At 40.6% G+C, this 23,303-nt stretch overlaps 1 protein-coding gene and 1 long non-coding RNA gene across 12 annotated transcripts in view; one reads left to right on the top strand and one right to left on the bottom strand.

Annotated features, from left to right (window-relative positions):
* eya4 (EYA transcriptional coactivator and phosphatase 4) overlaps window positions 1-23,303 on the bottom strand; it is a 41,146-nt gene that overhangs the window by 17,467 nt on the left and 376 nt on the right. For 10 of the 11 annotated variants that reach the window (XM_077510251.1, XM_077510249.1, XM_077510250.1 and 7 more), the window contains exons 2-3: window positions 18,151-18,215; window positions 457-506 (exon numbers count right to left, since the gene is read on the bottom strand). In XM_077510251.1, the coding sequence (XP_077366377.1) occupies window positions 457-506; window positions 18,151-18,183 (83 nt within the window). In that variant the 5' untranslated portion in view covers window positions 18,184-18,215. Of the gene's footprint in view, window positions 1-456; window positions 507-4,490; window positions 4,822-18,150; window positions 18,216-23,303 lie in introns of those variants that run through there. The other variant, XM_077510255.1, reaches the window with a different exon arrangement.
* On the top strand, window positions 80-9,238 carry LOC144010125 (uncharacterized). Its single transcript, XR_013281147.1, has 3 exons — window positions 80-178; window positions 447-528; window positions 8,641-9,238. It is a non-coding gene; the product is annotated as an uncharacterized LOC144010125 (long non-coding RNA).

Genomic DNA, 23,303 nt, shown 5'->3' with positions numbered 1-23,303 from the left:
TGATGACATCACAAAGGGCTCAGGTAACCAATCACAGCTCAGCTTGTGAATGTCACATGACCAAACCTAGAAAACCGGTGAGCTGTGATCGGTTACCTGAGCCCTTGTGATGTCATCATCACTCGACAGCAAGTTGCAAAATGTGTTGCAAAAGATGGCAGCGGATGATAAATAAAAGGTACCAAGAAATCCAAATATTTCTGGAATAAATAAAAGAATCAAACGTTAATTATTAAACGTTAATACATTATTATAGCGTGTTGTTTTCAAAATTTTAAACATTTTTTAAAAGTTGGCCGGAATGGTCTTTCCATTCATTTCTATCAGGAAAATTGATTGAGATAAAAGTGTTTTGAGTTAAGTGTGCTCAAGGAATGAATGAAAATCATATTTCAAGGTGCCATATTTCTTTTTTGTGTGTGTGTGTGTGCATATTGTTGCTGAAGCGTTTGTTACCTGCTGTCGGAAGGGTCTGGAACATGAGAGTCACTGTTGGATTTCTTCACCTGCGAATGACGGAAAGATTACGTGAGTCAACATTATACGACAAAATCAACCCCACCGACATTTTTTTTTTTTTTTTACTATTTTTTTTTTTAATTCTGTCATTCTCCATTCTTCTCTTTCATCCCTCTCACGCCATTTCCTATTATCGTTTGCTTCCACCTGTTTTCAAGTACTTTAAAATACACTTGTTCACTATGTACTGTACAATTAGTGTTGGTTGGGTGCCTTTAAGGGGCGGGGCCTAGTGAGTGATTTTTGTAATTGGCCATTTAGTCTGCGTGTGAGCGCCTGGCATGTGAAGTGAACTGTGACCTCCAGCAGCAAGTGCACTGGTGACTGTGGCTCTCCTTACCCACACGTGAGGTTATCTTAATTAGAGAAGCTCACCCAACAACACAAAGCAGAAAAATAACAAGCGCGGAAAAAACGATTATCGGCCGTAAATAACCCAAAATTGACGGACGTGTTAAGTGGACTCTCGAGTTTGGAAATGAACTTTCTCTTGTTCACCCTTGACCCTGAACCACGCCCGTTTGGAGACCCCTCTTTAAGGGTTGAAAGTTCACAGCGGGGTCATGTTAGGTCACAGCTGGTAGACACTATAACGAGATGTGACGTTTGCTCGCGACAATCAGCGCACGCTGGAGCTTGTACTCTTTATAAAAGTACAAAAAATGACAAATTAAAAGTGCACACAGCGTGCGCGCGTGCGGCCGCCACAGCGGGTCTCTGTTAAAATTCCTCCCTCTTATTTGGAACAGGAACTCATTAGGACAGTAAATGGAGGGCGGAGCCACGGGCAATGTGGACCAGCTGCCCTCTAATCACTTGTGTCAACACGCTGCTGCGCGCGCTGGACACACACACACACACACACACACGTGCAAATCAACGCGTTGTGTCGGAGACATTCGCAAACGAGCGCAATTATCGTCAGCGCGAACCAAAAAAGTGCCGAGGCGCGAGCGGCAATCTGGAAAACGCGAGCTCCAAATTGGCCTTTTCCCCATTCTTTTTCAATGGGACTGACATTGAACTTTTTCCACGCCCACTTCCAGACGTAAAGCTGATCGTCATTACCAACTCTGCAATACTGCTCAGTTCTTTTTATTCATTTATCTTCAATTGAAACTTTCGCATCATTTATCTTTCAATTTACTTCAGAAGCATTCGGCCTTCAGCATTCCCACGCAATTTCTCCACTTCAATTGTGTGTTTCCACTTGAAGCAATTTTTTTTTAAGTTGGTCAACAATTGAATTTGCAATTGGTTCACCAATTCTCCTCTCATCCTTCCACATTTCCCGACGCATTCAAACCATTTCAGCTTCAAACTGTCATTCAGCACATCTTGGCAACAACTGATCAACAAATTCTCCAAACTCCTCAACTGTCACAACAACGTGGTTGGAATTCCGCCGCATCTCGCTTCTTCGTTTCATGTGCGTGACCTGCCACATGCATGCGCGCTGTTATTATTTGGGTGACATGTTTCTGATTAGAGGTTCCAGCGAGCCCAATAAGAAGCGGCACTTAACCGTTGAAGACGGGCGAACCGGGGGGGGGCCCCTCGCTTTACGGGCACTTTCATGTCGCGTTTTACGCTTTGCTGAAATTTAACAAGGCTGTCGGTCACGGACGGCGTCGGCGGCGAGCGCTCGCGCGCGCACCCGCGAGAGGGAACAGACAATCCTGGCCGTTTGCGTCTGGACACGATTCCGCCGCAGCACAAGCGCACGGCTGATCCCCGGCAAAGCTCGTCGGTCATTGTGCGCCGGACGCTTTGGCATCGCTGACGGCATCCCTCGGACATTCGCGAGTAGATTTCGTTCTAAATGCGGAACGTGCAAAGCGGGTAATTCTCTCATCAGTTCGTGCTTTTTTTTAGTGTGTGTGTGTGTGGGGGGGGTCCAAGATGGCGGCATCAATCCTGAGAGGCCTTCGAATGCTTTGAGCCGACAAAAGACTCAAAGTGACTCTCAGCGAACTGTAAAGTACAACCACAACAATACGGGTTGTTAAAGTCATGCTGCTCTGGCTGCGACCATATTTGGTCGCTGTTAAAATGGACGCCTCGCGACGAGCCCGTATAGAATAATAGAACCATGTGACCTCTCTCCGCCAATCAGTGTTCCTAATGAAATACAGTCAAACACGAGCGTTATTCGACAATCGATGCTCAGATAGATATCGAAGTACATTTGAACGGGAAAATCGATTTTGTTTTCAAAGGAGTTGAGTGCATCATATCGAAATCGAATCGAACCGCTCCTCTTTCAAATATATCGAGATACGTGTCGACGGGACACATTGATCATTGAAGGAAATGTCAGATTTATAATAACCAACTGACAAGTTCATTTGTGTTGTGAAACCCAAATTGAACCAAATCTTCCACATTAGCATCATCAAGATACGTGTTGAATTGTCTTTTGCCGGCGAGATTTACACGCTTAGCTACTAGTAATTTAGTATCAACATCTCACACTCTCTTTTTGATATCATTTAAGATGATTAAAAAAAATAATACATTAATTTGCTAAATAAATCCACATAGTAAGATGGCTTGACACATTTTTCAAGCTAGCTCGTTATTTAGCTACCTGTCTAGCTAGCTTGCTAACTATTGACTATTACTATCTGCACATCATACTGTTATAATTACGTAATTGAAAGATTATTTTAAATAAGGACTCTCCAGCTGGCTATCAATCCCATGGAAATAAAAATGTAATCTATTAATAATGCAGTACAAATAAAGTACATTACAAAAAAAAAAAAAAAAAAAACAGTCATTGGGTGTCTTGAAAATTTCTATTTAAATCTAAAGCTTTTTTTTTAAATCAAAAATGGAGCAAGTTGAAAAAAATAAGAGTCCTTTGTCTACTGCATTACACAGAAAAAAAACATTTTTTTTTTAAATTTAAAATGAAAAATGTATTTTAAAAATGAGGTTGTGAGTTAGGCTAATCGGCGATATCCAAGTTCAGAGTTCAAATCGGGCTTTTCTTTGTGGCGTGTTCGTCCCTCCAAAAAAATAAAGAAATAAATAAATAAATAATCCATGTTAGCTTTATTGAAGAGTCTCAATTGTTCATCCGTTGTGAATGTGAGTCTTTGTTTGCGTATGAACTTTGTGTGATTGGCTGGCAATCAGTCGATTGTGCTTAACTCGTGACCCGGATAAACAATAAATAAAATTGAAATGCTGATCAATCTTGATCAATGAAAATGAATAGAAAGCCTGATCTTTCTTTTTTTTTTTTTTTTTTGACGTTCCCGAAGGAAACCTCTGTGTCACCTGAGCCACTTTGGGGGAAAAAAAAAAAAAAAAAAAAGTCTCGACCTTTGAACCCGACGGCTGGGTGAGCGCCCGTGAACACAAGCCCGCCTGATGCCGTGCGTGGAGTCCCTCAGGGGACGGAACAAGGGCAAAAAAATAACGGCAGGTAATTACTGCTAAATTAATGAATAGTATTTGTTTACCCGCAATTAGTTAAGAGTTGCTCCGATGATGCATTTTTTCTTCTCTGCTTGCATTTACGTGACACGCTAAAAAATTTAAAGCGCAATTGAGGAGCAATGAGGAAAATGTGATGAATTTTTCTTTTTTTTTCATTTTGACAGTTTCCATGACATTCTACGCTATACATACGTCTATAAAATAATGTCAAATATTCATTCATATTTCTTACAATGAACTGACGGACCCGCACAAAGTAATGAGAGACAAAAAAATAGAATCTGCCTTGATAAAAAATGATATCCGAAAGATATTAATAGTTCAATGTTATTGCTGTCAACTGCATCGTACCGCTGCAGAATTGCGCAACATGACGGGGGTGAAAATATTCAAAACAAATCGATCGATGGTTGATGCTTCATTCATCATTAAGAATAACTTCACCGTTTGTCCGAGAAAAATCCAAATTAAAAAACAACAAAACAAAGAAAAGGGGGAAAAAAAAAAAAAGCGAGTCTTACCTCACGAGTGCAGTCAGCTCACTTTGCAGTTGTGCACGTCTGCACATCACACATCCGTGTCATCCACACGCCTGCTTACACACACACGCGCACGCACACGCAAACACCGGGTCCAATTAAAAGTGCGTTAATGGTCCCGCAGGTGCCACGTCGGTCTGCGTCTGGTTGTGAGCGACAAACGGGCCTTCGTTCGCTCCTTTCATCTTCAACTTAAGTGGCAGCTTTTCTGAAGAAAAAAACAAAAACTTTCTTTTGGTCAATAAAAAAAAAAGCGTTAAAAGACGCTTTGGGGTCGTCGTCCTGGCAGGCGCTCCATCCGTGCACAGCTGCCGTCTTCCTCAACAAAACTGACGGGGGTGGGGGAGCCTTTCTCTCACCCTTCCTATCCCCTCCTCCTCCTCCTCCTCCTCCTCCTCTCGGCTTCTCCCTCCCCGCCCTCGCTCCTCCTCAAACTCGCTCTCTCACCTGTCACTCCATTCACATTTTTTTTTTAGCCACTTTCTAGTCATTCTTTTTCAAGATTAGACAACCCAAAAGAAAACAATACAAGTGAAAATGAACATTTTCTCCATTTTGATATACAAGTGACAAGTGAGAAAGAAAGAAAACAGAAAAATGACGTGAATCTCTCAGCGCTGAATGCGCGGAAGCCACGCCCCGCTCAACTGTCACCTGCCAATCAAATGCCACTTCTACGGCCGACAAAAATGGACGCTAATAGATGATAAATGGATGTTAACAGATCCACTTAAAGCCTCCAGTGGCTGGGATGTTTCCCATCCGGCCTTCGCGGGGGCTTTTCCTTTGCCCGCGAACAACGAGGCGCTCTAAAGCGGCCGCCCAAGCCCGAAGGGAAGTCGCGTTTTCTAATGGAGGACGCATGGAGCAGATGAGTGAATCTCATCCATGCGATTGCAATAGCTGATAGTGTCGTAAAATGTGCAAAAAAAATAAAAAAAACAATTAGAATATTTGGCTGTCGTAAAAAGTGCAAAAAAATGTACAATATCTGATGGTGTCATAAAATGTGCAAAAACATTATTATAATATCTGACAGTTTTGTAAAAATTTAATTAAAAAAAATACTATCTGACAGTGCCATAAAAAGTGTAAAAAAAAATGCGAAAAAAGTGCAAAAACAATTATATTTGACAGTATTGTAAAAGTGTAAAAAATAAAAATTAAAAATTAAAATATCAGCGTCGTAAAAAGTGCAAAAAATATATCTGACAGTGTCGTAAAAAGTAAAAAAAAAAAAAAAAAAAACATTGGACAGTGTTGTGTTAAAAAAAAATTATATTTGACAGATGTCATAAAAAGTTACAACACATATATATATATATATATATATATATATATATATATATATATATATATATATATATATATATATATATATATATATAGTTTATATATATATATATATATATATATATATATATATATATATATATATATATATATAAACTATGTCGTAAAAAGTGCAAAAAAAATTATATCAGACAGTGTCTTAAAAAGTATTAAAAAAAATATGTCTGACAGTGTCGTAAAAAGTGTATAAAAAGATATTACAATACAAAAATATACAACATCTGACAGTTTTGTAAAAAGTGCAAAAAAACAAAAAAAAAAAATCTGACAGTGTCGTAAAAAGTGCAGGTCAAGCAATAAAATTCTTACCATGCAACCCACACACTCTTTTATGAGCACCTGAGCACCACACACACCAGTCGGTGTTAAATGGAGCCACGTGTGTGCGTGAGCGCCGCATGTGTGACCACCAACGACAAAACACCTCTCACACAAAATAGTGACTAAAGAACTCGAGTTTTTTATGAAGTGTAATTACTCTCCATAGTGTCATTTGTGTTGGGTTTGTGCCTTTAAGGGGCGTGACCTAGCGGGCGCTATCATGAGCCACGGTCGGGTGTTTTTGTTTTGAATTGTCAAACTGCTCCACTTCAATATTTCCACCTCAGGGATCAATAAAACCAAGTAAATCAAAAATAAAAGTAAGTCCATCAGAGCATTTCGGAAGCCTGCCACCGCCCCCAAGAAACACGTTGATTGATAGCGTGCGAGGACGCTCGCACGGGGGACGGACGTGTCAGAAGAGATTAGGGGCGTCGGCCAAAGCGCTGGACAACTCCAGCTTTTTATTAGCAGCCAAGCAGGAGCCCTTGTGGAGGGCGGGGGGCGGAGCTTAGCTTGCCTCACCCCCCAAAAAACATCCTTAATGAAATATTTTCACAGCAAGTGGAGAAGGCAAGCCTAAAAAGAAAAAAAACAAAAAAAAACAGTAGCACGGCGTGGGCGTATCACAGGAGAGAAAACAAAACGGCTCGTATTTTACACAACCCAAGTGACGTTTGTTGACATTTTATCATTTCACGCGTGCGTGAGTGGCGCCGCGCCCGCCGCCGCGACAACATCAACAAGACTCAATCCAGCAGTACCTTTTTTTTTTACATTTCAACTTTTCCACTGTGACAGAAAGCAAAATTCGAGGTACACTTCAACCTAAATTCCAGAAAGTCGAAATCGTATCAAAACCAAAGCGGTATTTCCCAAAGGAAATCATCTCAATCCATTGCATACCCACAAACACGTATTCACTCATTCACTCGCAGCCATTTTGACTGAAGCAATCCCGTTTTACTGGATTTTGCAAATATTGTGTTCCATTGCAATAAAAACAAGGAACATACAAAAAGAAAGATCAGAGTATCTTCTTTCATCAGGAAGAACATGTGTAGGCTGTTTCCGTTTTGCAGAAATTAGCATTAGAATATAGCAAAGTTTCATCAATATTGACATTCCTGGTGAAAACTGGCAAAAAGAGCTTGTTGCAACATAGCCCTGGCTGATCTCTTATACTCTGCTGCCACTTGATGGCCATTTTTTTTTAATAACTACCATTGATTTAAACAACCTCTTCATGTCTCTTCATATGCTCTAGCATAGAAAACATTAAAAAAAAAAAAAAAACGTCTATATATGTTTTTGGGAATGAAGGAAAAGTATTAAAAACGTATTTATACGTTTTTGGGGTTGGATGATCCATCCATCCATCCATTTTTTGAACCGCTTTGTTCCTCACCAGGATGCTGCAGCCTATCCCAGCTGGCTATGGTCAGTAGGCGGGGTACACCCTGAATTGGTTGCCGGGCAATCGCAGGGGTTTGAATGAGTTAACAAAAAATACATTTGATCGACAATTAGTACAATATGTATATCGAAAACTGGTGTCAAATAAATCTAAATGACTCATAAAGTGTATAAATGACCATTGAACAACTTTTGATGGCAAATGGAAGACAACAAGGATGGGGAGGGAGGAGCCATTTTACATTCTGATTTCTTCTGTCATGTTTCTCATCTTCAAAATGGCAGCCGCCAAAAACATTTGATCAAATTTGTGTAATGCGGTCCAACAGACAACAATTCTCCCGGTCTGCTCGGTAACACTTTGTGGGGGGGGGCAATTTGGTTTGACGTCTGCACAACACATCCTGTCAAACGTCAGGCCTTCAAAATAAAAGTAGCATAACAACACGGTGCCGCCAAACTTTCGATGGCCCATTTTATTTTGAAGCCTTGATTTTTGACAGCCTGTGTTACGCCGATGTTGCCGAGTGGAATCTTGCGTGGTAGAATCCGGCTTGCGTATCTGTGAAACATTTTCACGCAATTTATGAAACGCTTTGGATCAACGTGTCGGGTGACTCACAGGCAAAGTGAGTCACGTCAAGTAAACGGATTCGATTCCAGGAAACGTGCGTTTTCTTTTGTACGATAAACGAACGAAAAAGCGAATGACACAAAAACTCAACTCAGAACCATCATTTGTCTGTCCTCCATGTTGCCCCACCCATTCGTTTGGTCTCGGGCACACACGTTTACCTGTCCGAAAGGTGCCCCTCCCTCGCTCAAAGCGCTCGCTTGGCTTCTCTCGCCCCATTTTGTGTGAGTGCTTATCAGCGCCGTAACCTAATCCGCGTCCTTTCATGTAAAATACATTGTGCCTCCGCCGCCCCGCCCCGCCCGGACGGCCCCCAACAGTTGTGCCCCAGCCCGGGGAGGTGTAAAACTATCCCTCGTCTTTATGTCTACAAAAATGACCCCTTTTTTTTTTTTCTTCTCTCTTCAGGTGCACTAGAACTCCATACAAGAGAGAGGCACCGAGAAAAAGAGGGAGGAGGTTGATGGGAATACAAAAAAAACAACAACAAAAATGGCTGATGTTCACACGAATGTGCCACCTCGGGAATGCCACAGAAAAAGACCAAAAAAAAAAGTTTTTTGCCCTGAAGAATCAAATTTTTTAGTTTGCAAATGACCCCGGCGAGATGACAACGGAGCTAAAAAGTGTCGTCGCTATGTTACCCAACGCAAACGCTCAGAATAGCGACACCGATAACCGATATCTCAAGCCCATATTCATTTGACATAAAAGATCAAATATTCGTGTAAAAATTAAATATTATATATATATATATTTTTTTTATTATAAGGGTCAACAGCGTGCGTTAAGCTAAATTAAAAACTAAGAAAGTAAATAGTTCACTAAAGTTTTGTACTGTAAATAAAGTTTTCCCAAATTTCAACATAATTTCTTATTTTTTTGTATTTTTTAATTTGAAGAAAATATTTTTTTAAAAGTCAAATTTAAATAAATCCTTAAATTAAAGTTCCCTGTATCTCGCTGGGTGACAAATGCATGCATTGTTTTTTTTTGGTTTTTTTTGTCAGGGTTCGTAAAAGGTTTGAAAAGATCTTCGCAGATAATAAAAAATTGTCTGAATATGTCTGAAATGTCGTAAAAACTCTGTGAACATCTTAAAAATTGTGATGAGAACCCTAGATTCGCTACGTTCGCAAACATTCACCGCTCAATTGACATATCAGCTTTATCGTGTTTCAGATTCATCAAAATGCCGATGCTGATATTTGTCAAAATGCCAAATATGGGCACCAATAATCAACCCTAATTATTATTATAACACTCTCAAGGAGCTTCTGTAGACCACAACTCGCGCCAAGACGCTCACACTAAACCAGCCGCCGACCCCGGCTTCAGATGTCGCTCACTAGGCCACGCCCCTTAAAGGCACATATCCCACACACGAATATAACAGTCGTCACATTTTTTTAAAAGCACTTTATTGTTTTACATTCTCTTTTCTAATGTTTTTATTTTATGGCTTATGTTTTGTAATGCTGCTCTTCATACAAAAAAAAACATTTCGCAAAATTAATTGAGCTTAATTGAGGAAAAAGTGATTTTTGAAAAGGAGCCATTGAAGTTACGAGCTCCCAAATCGACAATGTGACTGTCAAAAAGGAGCATCGAGGGGGAGGAGAAAGCACAAGCGCTCTTCATCCGCCTCCTCGTCCCCCCCCCACACCCGGGTGGGCTTCGCGCGCGCCGCTCGATTGCGCTCGAGGAGGGCGAGCGGGATCAGCGACATGATTTCGGGCCGCTTAACTCCACGGACACAAATGAAAAGTGACTGATGGATGCGTGTGCGTGCGCGCTGTTAATTGTGAAGCGTTTGGCCTCGACTGCCCCTGCCGGGCTAATCTGATGAAAGTGATTAAAAACAAACAAAACAAAAAAAAAACATTTTGAGAAACCGACACCGGCCCACGGATGACTAGACACACTCGCGCACGGACGCACACGCATGGCAGCAAAGTCAGACAGTGGGAGAAAACATTTGCAGATTGAACAGATTGTCCGTGAAATGAAAGATGATGAATGACTCCATTGTTCGCCGCCATTTTGTGCCGCCGGTCACCTGAAGTCAGATTTCCGACTTTAAAGACTTTACTGAGTGAAAATAAAGTCAGGATCTGACTTTCAATTCTCACTTTAAAGTCTTTAAAGTGAGAATAATAGTAAGACTAATAAAGTCAGAATTCTGACTTTTAAATTCTCACTTGAAAGTCAGAATTCTGAGAATAAAGTGAGAGAATCCTGCCAAACTTTTTTTTTTTTTTTTTCACTCTCTCCGTCTTCCTAACATCTGTTAACGATGGCGGCCAACGTAATCGGTTCGCGACTTCTCCGATCTTCTTTTTGTCCTCAAATGTGTGGCGAAGGTCTTCAGCGCGTGTTTGTGCGCCTGCGGCCGAGTGGGATGCTTCCGTTGTGAACGCGGCAATCCGATACACGGGCAGCCCCGCCAGCGCGGGTGCGTGCGCGTTTGAACAATAAAGAGAGCATCGCAGAAGGTGGAGGGCCGCCGACGACGTTCTCATGGGGAGGCCCCTGAGGGGCCCCCCTCATACCTGGCTGTCTGCGCTACCTGGACTTCCCACCCTCCCTTCCTTCCTTCCTTCTCCCCTTTCACGCTTGCGTACTTCCTCCGCCCCGTTTTTAACTCGCGCATGCACGCACGCGGTATTTTGAGTGATTTTATTAGCAAGCCGATATGAAGTGTTTTTGTTTTTTTTTTCCGGATGGAACAGCTGTCTGTTAGCTCTCCTGTGTTGAATCTTTTGCTGAGAGCAGATGGTGCATGCGTGCCTGTTGCAAAAGCTGTTTTGTTTTTTTTTCAAGGATAGCAGCGACCTTATGTCGTGATGTCACAAGCAGCATTATTTAACAGGCAGCTGGGAGGCCGTTCATCATTTAATTAAAAGGCGTCTGCAAACGGAGCTCGGGCCTAAATGACATTAGCTTTCAATTATTGATGACCATGATGATGATGATGCTGACAGACGTCCGCACGACATTTTGTCCTCAATCATGTTCAACTTCACCTCCCTCAAAGAGTTTTTTTGGAATTACACAAGTTAAAAAAAAATAAAAAATTGACACGCTAACAGAGGAGAGTTAGCTTAAAGTCTCCAGTGGCTATAATCAGGGCTGGACTGGCCATCTGGCATGCAAGGGAAGATGCCCGGTCGGCCGGCATCGTTTGAGGCTGATGCAGTACTTTTTAAAGTATTATTTTCCCACATTTTGACCCAATAGACTGGACCACAATTTAGAGGTCCATTCTTCAAATACAGACAGCAAACGGAAACAAACGGAAAATAATCGTATTCATTTTAATTTTGCATTAGTATATTACAAAAGCATTCCCCGCTCCGATTACTGTGTATTAACCACTGATTGGTCTTTAATTTGTACTTCTTATTAATAGTGATTTAAAAAAAAAAAAAAGGTGGATTGACTCCCGGCTGTTTTACTGGATTTTGACAGATTTTGCAAGGCTTACAGAATATTGTGTTCTATTGCTATAACAACATTGAACCGACCAAAAGAAAGATTAAAGTCTCTTATTTCATCAGGAAAAAAAAAGTATATTTCTATCTGTTTCCGTTTTGACGCAATTAGCATTAGAATATAGTTTCATCGTTATTCACAAATCTATTTATAATTGTATTAACCTTTTTTTCCAACATGGCTCTGGTTGATCTCTTATACTCTGCTGCCAACTGCTGGCCGTTTGTGTAATAGCTACCATTTCGTCAACCGTTCCTTGCAGTTGAGAGGCTCCATCAAAGCCTTCTGTATGCAAGAGCATTAAAAAAAAAAAAGTAAAACATTTAAAATAGAACGTATTTATACGTTTTTGTCAAATGAGTTAAACAAAAGAAAATCAGTCTTCTTTCCTCAATGACTACAGAAATTAGTCGACAATTACTGTTGATATGCTGAAATCAGAGGATTTGGACAAATTTTTTAATTTAAAAATGGCTCCAAACAATTACTCGATTTTTAAAATAGTTGTCTATTAATTTGATTATCGATTACTCGATTCATTTTGACAGCTCTACTGCGTGTAGAACATTTGCGGCTGTTGATTCAGGAAAAAAAATAAAGTGTCAACATTCGCCACATCTGCTTCATAAAGAGCGCGAGCGGGAGGTCAAAGGTAACGGCGGCGTCCGCATCCGCTCTCGATCCCACTGCGGTTGCGTGTGTGCCGCACCAGTCAGACAGAAATCCAATCCCTCGGCAGCAGAGGAAGTTCTCGGGTCAGTCTGGTTCCTCTGTAAGCAATGCGCCGTTGTAGCTAATCCGATTCCCTTCCCGGCAAAAAAAAAAAAAAAAATGTTGTTGCTTTTCGACGCACACTTGGCCAACCTGAACATACGGTGAGGCTGCAATAAAATCACAATCTGGCAGCACGTCGCCCGGCGTCTTGAAAAGTCTTTTTGAGTAATCAATAAATATCCTGGAGACGACCTCCGCTCGGATGACCTCAGCCGTCCTCACGCCGCCGACCGACCAACCGACAGGCCGCGAGCGAGCGTATGCGTCAAACAGAGAGCCAAACACCTTGACGCGCTCAGCAGACACTCCAGCGCAAATATCGTTGCGGTTTCCTGTCTGCTCGCGGGACGAAAAAGCCCACGCGGCTTTTCTCCGCCCGCGCTCGATGGATTCTCCAGTCCGGTTGGCGCGTCGTCCGCTAGACGCCGCCGCGCTTGACCCCGTGACCTCGCGCCTTCAGAAGCACGCCAGCGCCAAGCTAATTATCATGTTACATCTTTCTTGTTTTCACGAGCCCCCAAAACTAAGCGAAAGACTGACAAGGTTGGTTTTATGGGGTGTTGTGTCGGGTTCGCACGCACGCACGCACGCACGCACCACTGGGGTAGAAAACAGTCCACCTTTGAACACAAGCAGGCGAACCTTTCCTCGTCTTGGGAGGTTTTCGAACGTGGCAGGGAGGCATGTTATTTTGTCTATAATTACCCCAAGAACGTTTAATAACGATAAGTAAAATCGCGATGTATGCCGCCATTTTATTTTTATTTTTTTAAATCAATGGGAAGTGCAACATCTGCCTGGTCAATGGATTGTGGAATCAATCCAAAACACTAACTATGGCCAGAAGATGGCAGCATTGAATCTCTTTTCCGGTGTACGGAATTACAATGAAAAATTGTAACAAAATTCTGTTTACCTTGAAAGAAGAGTGAAAATGCTCAAAATCGACTGGCACTGTTGTTTATTGGATAGCGTTTAAAGAAAAGCACGTTTTGTTCGGTTTCAATTTCGGCGGCAGCTCGTTAAGGCGGCAATTGAATTGGGCTGAAATTAATACTACTACAAACTGACTTTATTGATATTTATTATTATTATTTTCGTCCATTTGGATTTGCCGTCCTCGTGCACATTCATCTGTGACTTTGAGGTTGTATGGCTTTAAAAGGTGGGGCCTGGTGAGTGACGTGGGTGTCGGAGTATGCGTTAGCTAATTAGTCCATGTGGAAAAACAATCCAGAACTTTTGCTTTCAACTTTTTTTTTTGTCATCAATTTATTAGAGTTCTTCAAATAAAGGGCAGAATGTTTGTCGGATTGTTCTGCACTCCTGTTTCCATTGCTACTAACTAGAAATGAAGCAAATTAATGCTGCCTTTCGGAGGCGTGCCATGGCATTGGTGTCGCTCAATTTACGTTAGGCATCTTTAGACAGTAAATTGATAATCAAATAATTTTGTCATTCAAAATATAGCCAATCAGATGGCAAATATTTACAATGGAACTTGAAAATCAAGTCGACGGTTCAATTACATTTTTTTAATTTCAATTCAATTCAAAAATGTGATTTCATTCTTTAAAAACAAAAAGAAATGAAAGGGGACAGAAAGAAGAAAGTCTTGTGGTATCTGCCACTGATCAGAAAATAAAATAACATTTGAAATGTCCACTCAGATAAAAAAATAAAAATAAAAATAAAATAAATAAATAATAATAATAATCCTCCTCTCAGCTGTCAACTCGGCATCAATCTTACGAGAATGAGCGTGCACGAGTCTGAAAGTGAAACGGGCGAGGACGCCATCCGACTCGAGGGATGCCAGCGTTTCGTATGCGCTCCTTGTCGTTGGGCAGATTTAAAAAAAAAAAAAAAAAAACATTCAACCAAAATGGCGACGACTCCGTCACGATTCTCGCTCGCATTTAGCCGCTGCTGTTCCGTGTATGTTAATGCGAGTGTGACTGCACGGGGCAGTCAGGGTGAAAGAGGGCCGCAACCCGACCCCCCCTTCGCCTTCGTCTAACTTGGTCCGTGCGCTCGCTCACAAACTTGGGACAGCTGCCTATGCCAGCAGGCCACTAAAAGAACCTTTTCCCACCCGCCTACATCTTCATGTGGAAGCCACGACAAATAAAAAGTTTACATTTACTGTGAAGGGGTGTCAGGCAATTAGAATTATCAATTGTAATTAATCGCATGACTTGAATTGTTAACTCACAACTAACCACAAATTTTATATCTGTTCCAAATGTACAACAACATGTTTCTAAGTTTTTATACTCTTGTTTACAAAAGTGGAACAAAATGTTAAACTAACAGAAATATGGCCGCATTTTTTTTAGTCATTCATACAGTAATTTCATAATAATTCATAAAATTGAGTTAAAATAAAAACTGGAGAAAAAAAAACGAGTGTGATATTGATTTGTGTTGAGATCATTTTTCTGCCACTAGATGGCATAATTGTATTTGTAAGACGTCGGTGACAGCGCAGTGCATCTATCTAATTTTTAACATGAAGTAACTTGTGAAATTATGCACATTTTTTTTCCAAATTGTAAAATACAACTTGACCCCAGTCTACTCGAATTTTTAGAATTGATGAATCTATCGATTGTTCAATCGATTCTAATTAAAGTCATTTTAATTTTGCATTAAAGTGTATTAAAAAAATAAATAAATAAATCCCCCCCCCCGATTACTGTTCATTAACCAGTTATTGGTGGTTATTTCATATTTTGTATTCGTATGAAGTGATTAGAAAAAGGGGGGATTGTTGTTGTACTATGTTTGGTCAATGATTTTAACTGTAAAAACACATGTTTATAAATGTCTTATTTTAATTAAACACAGAAGATAATCGGTCTTCTTTCATCAAGGACTACAGAAATCAGTCAACAATTACTGTTGATATGCTGAAATCAGAGGATTTCGACAATTTTAAATTAAAAAAATGGCTCCAAACAATTACTCGATTATTAAAATAGTTGTTGATTCATTTTTCAACTAGATGCGACCAATCAACAATCAATCGCTTATCAGTTTTACTCGTGTTGTTTAAACGCGCACTTGAAAAACTCCCTGAGTCAATAAACACACACACAAAAAAAAAGCGCTTTAAAGTCCACCTTTCCACCCCGCGTGCGTGTGCGTATGACTTGCAGCTCACGTCAATGCTAAATCAAACTCGTAGTTGACACCAAGACGTCATTATCGTCACACAAAAATTGTTAACACCATTTTGCCGCAGCTAAACAAGTACGTGACAACAGGTGGCGTCGGGACAGTTAAACAGGCTAAAAGTAGCGTTCGCAAGCACTTTTTTGGCGGCGACCCAGCGCTCCTTCCAGGCCACCCCGAGGGACCCCGGACGGCAGGTTGCCCCCCCCCCCCTCGGACCGCAACCCAGATGACGCGCGACGCTGGGAAATGGAGAGAAGAGGGGGAGGAAGTGAAGGGAGGACTTTAAAGGGGGGGTGCTTTGGAAGTCGGGGCTATCAAGTGTCAACAGACAACTCCCCGAAACTTTGTGTGCGAGGCGAGCTCTGTTTTCTCCGTCACCCGAGACACGCCTTTTTCAATTGGCTACTTTCACTATCAATGTTAAACGTTCAAAAAGGGAGAAGTGAACTTTATGTTCTGCTTAAGTGAATTTCCGAATGTGCCGTTGCTAATTAGTTCAAAATTTTTTTTTACAATTGAGGCCAAGTTCCCCGCTAACTGCTGAAATGTCAACGGGGAAACATTTCAACAGACGTGTTTACCGAAAGCTGATCTTGTAATATGAGAAGTATACATTGTTCATTTGGTGAACGCTTCGAATGGCCTTGCTTAACATTTCTACAATGCGCAGGATTTTTGTTTTGTTTTGTTTTGTTTTTTTGTCGCCCTACCCTGAGGCAACCTGCATACAACTTTCACCCGCCCGTTTACATCTATGTGGCTAAATACGAGTGGACGCGCCCCATAACTTGTAAAATATGACAAATGTTTCTCTGGAGAAACATATGGACATATTTTATGAACGGAAATTAATTGGCTAGCTATACAGATATAGCATAATTAGACTAGCTAGCTAACTTTACGCTAGCTAACTAGCTAACTGTACGCTAGCCAGCTTTATTACTTATCGCATACCAACATCGTCATTTATTTTCTTCTTGTTTATGTTATCTAGCTAGCTAGCTAATAAAAATCCAAATAAGTGTTCTTCAGTCAGCCTAAAAGCTCACATTTGTGCGAACAACTGAAATCGGCGTGCTGACGCCGATATCTCATTTCCAGCTGGCTAGCTAGCTAGAGAACATAAACAAGAAGAAAAAATGACGATGTTAGTATGCGGTCAGTAATAAAGATAGCTAGCTAACAGTTAGCTAGCTAGCTCTTAGCTAGCTAACAGTTAGCTAGCTAGCTCTTAGCTAGCTAACAGCTAGCTAGCTATGTCTATCGATCACTAATGATTATTCCCATCCAGATAAAATCAATTATTCCCCACCAAGCTAATAAAAATCCAAATAAGTGTTCTTCAGTCAGCCTAAACGCTCACATTTGCGCGAATAACTGAAATCGGCGCGCCGACGCCGATATCTCATTTCCAGCGATGATTCTTCTTGTTTATGTTATCTAGCGAGCTAGATAACATAAACAAGAAGAAAAAATGACAATGTTGGTATGCAGTAAGTAATAATTTTACCTAGCTAGCTAGCTAGATATCTTACAGTTAGCTAGCTAGCTAGCTAGCTTACAGTTAGCTAGCTAACAGCTAGATAGCTATGTCTATCGATCACTAATGATTATTCCCATCCAGATAAAATCAATTACTCCCCACAAAGCTAATAAAAATCCAAATAAGTGTTCTTCAGTCAGCCTAAAAGCTCACATTTGCACGAACAAACTGAAATCGGTGCGCCGACGCCGATATCTCGTTTCCAGCGATGAATCAATGCGGCCGACGCGAAGCTCAAATTCACGTTATAAGTGATGTCAGCGGCCTATTTAAAGCAGGTGAAGTAACTGAGGAATATAAGGGCATTAATATTTAATGAAGCCACAGTGCAAGGCAAGAGCTAATTCTTCCTCTTCTGCCCCAACATTGCTCTCCTCGCCGACTGTAAATTTGAGTGACGTCGGTCCACCGGGGTCGGCACGTAATCCACACCGCCGGCGTCTCGCAGGGCAACATAAAAAGTGGAGGAAAAACAACATAGTTGATGCGTTGTGGCCCACTTTGCGCTATTATTACAGTGCAGGCTGGCAGGTCAGAGCAGGCGGGGTGAGGATGGGGGCGTGTCAAGGGGGGGGTGAGTCCGAGGCTTGATGGAGGAGATGAAATTACACCTGTTCTGCTAGCTGACTAACGACTTTGAAATGCGAGCACACCTTGTTCGCCGCCAAAATCATTTTCCCCGACAATATGCGAGCGATCCTTAAATAAGCAAAATGGCAACGCGGGTGCTGATGTCACGCACAGATTGTCGCGCGGCTCAGCGGGTACGCTCACGTTTGTGAAAATAAACGATATTTCTCACGGTGACGTCGCCGCTGATGTAAAAGCGTGACTCGAACGGTGATCAGCTGACCGTTTTTTCTCTTTTGCTCGCATCCATCACGCACACGCGCGCAGGTCAAAAATTCAGTATAGTAGCAACTTACTATTTGCTCGTTGAGGTCCTGTGAGGCCTCCATGGCTTGCGGGCTTCAAACCTCACACGCTTCAACTGCAAAAAAATAAAGTAAAAACGTGCACGTTAGTGGACGTAAAATCATTAAAGGGATATTCAGCAGTCCCTAGCGCCATCTAGTGGTCAAAGAATCGCATTCGAAGCCCGCAGGAGCAAAACGGTGTGACCACATTTCGCAAGCCTACCAGCAATTCTTATTTTGCGCGAGTAAACGAGCATCTCGGCGAAAGTCCGAGCTCACAAAAGCGACTAGTGTGAAGAGCTAGTTAAAAAAAAAACGCTCGTAAAAGCTTGCGAGAGCAAAGCAGAAAGTGACAAATAGTGTTAATTTTGTCTGCCATTTTTCAATTTTGGCTCAATTTTCGTCCAATGTCAGTCATGCTTTTTATTTAGTCCATTTTTTGTTGACTATAAATCTAGCAATTTAGTCTTTATTTTAGTCCAACAAAAAACAAGAATTTTAGTCATCTAGTTTTAGTCTCAAGTCACCTCAACTCAACTTTATTTATAAAGCGCTTTAAGAACAGGCGTTGCTGTATACAAAGTGCTGTACATAAGCATCAGTTTTGCAGTAAACAAGAACAAAGCAAACATTTTGAAGTGCGAATACAGTTTTTTTTTTGTTTTTTTTTGTTTTTGTTTTTGTTTTTTTTGTGCTATTTTTTTCTTCATAGAATATTTGAATAGGAATTGATTAGGTCATTCTTTTTGAATCACCCTATATGTTAGCATGAAGCTACCGAAATTCTATGCTTTGGTTGAACATTTTTGTGTTTAAATATACAAAGTTTCATTTTCTTTTACATGTCAATTTTACGGTGAACGTCCACAACTTGAAGCAAGCACGCTTGGCCTCTTATGTGGAGAACCGTATCAGCGAGAGTCGTCTTTTTGGATTCTTGAAAAGTGATGTTCTACGACTCCCATTGCTACACAGAGAAAGGGTGACAACTCAGGAATGCTTGAAAAGTATGTTTACAAGTTGTCGTTTCATAAATGTGTCTAAAGCGTACGACAGGATAAAAAAAGAAAAATCAAGATTTTCTCTTTTGTGGATTTCAGCGGACGGCGTGTCTGGAACGTATCCCCTCGATAAGTGGAGCTTCCCTGTAACGTTCACTCCACGCAACATGCTCGAAAGCCGCCAAAACACTTATCTTCTGTGTGTGTGTGTGCGCGTGTGTTGATGTGTCAGTCCGGGGTTGCGCCGGTGTGTTTATGTGTGAGCAACAGGAGCCGGACGGGAGGCGGCCGGCCGGCGTATCGTCTTCGTCCGAGGGCCGAGCGGCGAGATAATTGCACAAGTAAATATCAACAATGAAAAGAGAGCCGCGTAAATGATCCGCACGCTTGGCCGACAGAGACGCAGTCCAGTTCGAGCACGCCGACCGGCCCCCCCCGCCATTGTGACGTGATTGTGCCACAAGGTGAGGCGGACAACATAAAATGTTACAAAAAAAAAAAAAAAAGTAGTAAACAGATGATCTCCACCCACCGGTAAACAATTATTAAGCCTTTTAGCCCGCTAGCTTAATGCTAGTAGGAGACGACATAGACAAGCTAACGAATAACATCGTTGTCGTTTTGTTATAACCCTTTTGTGATATTTGAACGCAAACAATGGAACAAAACATATCGTCAGACAATATCACAGTAGACATGGGCATATATTATTTATCCTCAACGAGGATTTACTGAGGAGTAGAAAGAACGTACATTAGGGATGTAACGACAATGTCGATATCGTGATATCGCGATATTAGAAGTGCCACAATATCGTCCTCGTCATGTCACAATATTAAACGCAGCACATCTGTTCAAAATGTCCCGTTGATTTCCGATTGTGCAGTTCTAGCACCCTCTAGTGGTTAGTTTTTTAGTGCAGTTTAATTCTAATACGGCATGTTTTCCATCTATGTTTCAAATCCACGCTAATGGTCAGATGAAGGGAACGTCATATGCTTGTGAATCGAGTCAATACGGGGAGGAACTGTGTGCGTGCATTAGCAAGTACCTCAATATTAAATATTAAATTAGAGCACAATATCGTCCGTTTAATTTTTTTTATTTTATTTTTATTTTTATTTATTTTTTAGTTTTAGCTCTTCTTTTTTTTTTTAACAATATTGTGACCTCCGCCATGTTCTCAACAATATCATGATAATTATCATATCTGAGGCTCATATATCGTGATAATATCATATCGTTACGTTTGGATATCGTTACATCCCTAATGTACAGTCCATCCATCCAGATGTCTACATTATACTGCCCCCCGGTGGCCAAGGCACAAACACCAGAAGGAGCAGCACAATGTCCACTGATTTGAAGCAAAGAATGTGGCAAAAAAAACAAACTGTTGAATTTCTTGATATATTTAATGATGTTGTGTACATTTTTTAAAGTATATGATAGAGTGCTATTTTTCTTGAAAATAATTTTGTTGCCTTCTGATGGCACAGTTGGCTAATTTCACTTGCACATAAACACGATTGGACCGACATTTTCCTGCTCGAAAGTCGCTGGCATCCTTTGAATTTTTCATAGCTGACCCCCTTCGCCTGAAACCCAAGACAATAATGCAGCTCTCGAGTGAATAGATTTGCGCACCGCCACCGCCGATGTCGCAGCGACGCACCTTCCACCTTTTTTTTTCCGTGGACGACGGTCAGTTCTCCCGTCAGTAAATTCCCGTTCAAAGAACAATCTTCCATTAGAAGTTTGAAGGAGGCCGACATTAGTTTCGGCCCCGCTTGCCTCACTTTGGCCCCCGACGGGGATTCGAGGTCACCTGACACTGCACGCAAAAAAAAAAAAAAAAAAAAATCAATGATGCCTGCCGTTTCCTCCGCAGGCCCACAAGAGAGAATTCTATTTCTCACTGTAAGGTACGCTGATTGAAGTGGGGGGGGGGGGGGGTCACGTGGGGGGGGGGGGGGGGGGATCATGGAGGATTAGAAGGTGGCCTACAATGTGATCATATATGTTGGACAAACCGCAGGCTGCATGCATGAGCGTGCGGCGAAAAAGGCACGCGTGGATATGACGGCACCAAAAAAAAAAAAAGAAAGTCATATCGACTCATATTGTACATTATATGAGTCGTCTTGATCATATTTTGTTGTTCCCTGTTGATATCAAGTAACCCGTCTGATACTTTGGATATAAAAAGAAAAAAAAGAGTGAATCCAAATGATCTAATTTATGTATTTTATAAGGCTACAAATCAGCCGTAAACAAAAACATTTTATTCTTGATTTCAGTCTCAAATTTTGCTGGAAATGACTATTCTGTGTTCTTATATTAAGATCCGTTCAAAGTCTTCCTCGACAGATCATTTTTCTGCATTTACGTATAATATTCAAAGCGGTATAAAATTGCACTGCATTTTTCTGAGGTTTTTTTTTTCTAATATTTCGACGACAATGCAAACGACAGTGCCCAATCAAAACACACTTTTGCTGTGCTTGCGATGGAGCTCAAATGCATTCAAAAACTAGACTAAGTGCAATTACTGGAGAAATTGCGTGGGAATGCTGAAAGCTGAATGCTAAGATTTGAATGCATGTGGAATGCTTGTGAAGTCAATTGAGAGATAAATTATGAAATTATGACCTCCTGGTTACTGGACAATGCACTTTACCAACTGTGCCACCGAGCGGTGGTAATGATCAAGGCTGTGGAAAGTGATACTTAGAAAAAGTTCAATGTCTGTCCCATTGAAAATGAATGGGGAATAGTTGATATTACAAGTTACATTGTGAATTTTTTTAAGCTAGTTGAAATTTGAACGGTGTAAATTGGAAGTATTATGTGGGAGTTGTTACGTGGCAAAAAAAAAAGTGTGCAGAATAAAAACCACAATAACATATGTGGGAATGCTTCAGCATTCCCACAACAAGCCATCAAGGATGTTATCCTGTGTTTGCTTATAACAATAAACATCTGACTTATATCACACACACATATAAAGGTGATTCGTTTCCTAATAGCCGAGTCATATTTGTACGCCAGGCGAAAATTTATTTCGACATCTGCACAAGTCATCCCAAGTTATGCACCTATAGACGTTGAATTTATGTCTGCTCTGTACGCATGTGAAATCTAATCTCGCAGCATGCAGGATTAGGACACGAGCCCCCCCCCCCCAGTACAAGCCGTCATGTCGTCGGAGGTGCTCCCGTTTCCTACATATCAGGTAGGAACACAAATGCCACGTGGGGTTAGCGATGACCTGGGGAAGCTTGTTCCTCTTTGGACACATATTTGATTTCACTAATATTACACACACACTGGACATGACTGGCGACATGGCCGCATCGTACATATCAACACATCCATTTCACCTGCAGATGTAATTAAAAATCATTATTGACTAACTAGTTGCAAAAATATTAACCAGTTATTTATGATGTATTATAAATATGAAATCATGACACATAAATAACACTGATGGATGTCGCCATTTGTGTCAGACAATAAAGAATTATATTCTATTTTAATAAACCATAAATATTCACGTGAATTCTATAAAATAAATGTGTAATAGTTATAGCAACAAAATAGTAAAAACATTCAATTTGATAAATATGACAGTTGTGTCACCTATAATGTCCAGTCCAGAAATTGAGGGAATTTTTGTACAAAACAAAAAAACATAATCTATAAAAGTGGTCTTTCATTCTATATATAATTATATAATAATAATAATAATAAAAAAAAGTTTAAATATTTTTTGACAATATCATTCAACAAAATAAATATGACTGTTGGCACTAATTTGAAGTATGAAAATGTAGGTAAGCTCTATAAAATACATTAAAAATAACAATATGTAACTGATTATTTAAATCATTAAAAAAAAAAAAAAAAAAGTTAACAAAGGTGGCAAATTGTCCCTCCCCCAAAATATTACAATGATCTAAGTCACCACTTAAAAAGATTACATAATGTCATTTTAATGTCATTCTTTAATGTCAATAATTTCCTAATATAATATATGACCAATATAATATTAGTGTGTTAAAATACGTTACATATTTAAATGTTACACGTACGGAGGTTAATTGTTTGTTATTAGTATGATTATTATTATTGTTTTTTAAGTATCCAGTAAAGTGCACA

The sequence above is a fragment of the Festucalex cinctus genome, chromosome 21 (assembly GCF_051991245.1).
Source record: "Festucalex cinctus isolate MCC-2025b chromosome 21, RoL_Fcin_1.0, whole genome shotgun sequence".
NCBI classification, from domain to species: Eukaryota; Metazoa; Chordata; class Actinopteri; order Syngnathiformes; family Syngnathidae; genus Festucalex; species Festucalex cinctus.
This window is presented reverse-complemented; position numbering and strand designations above follow the sequence as displayed.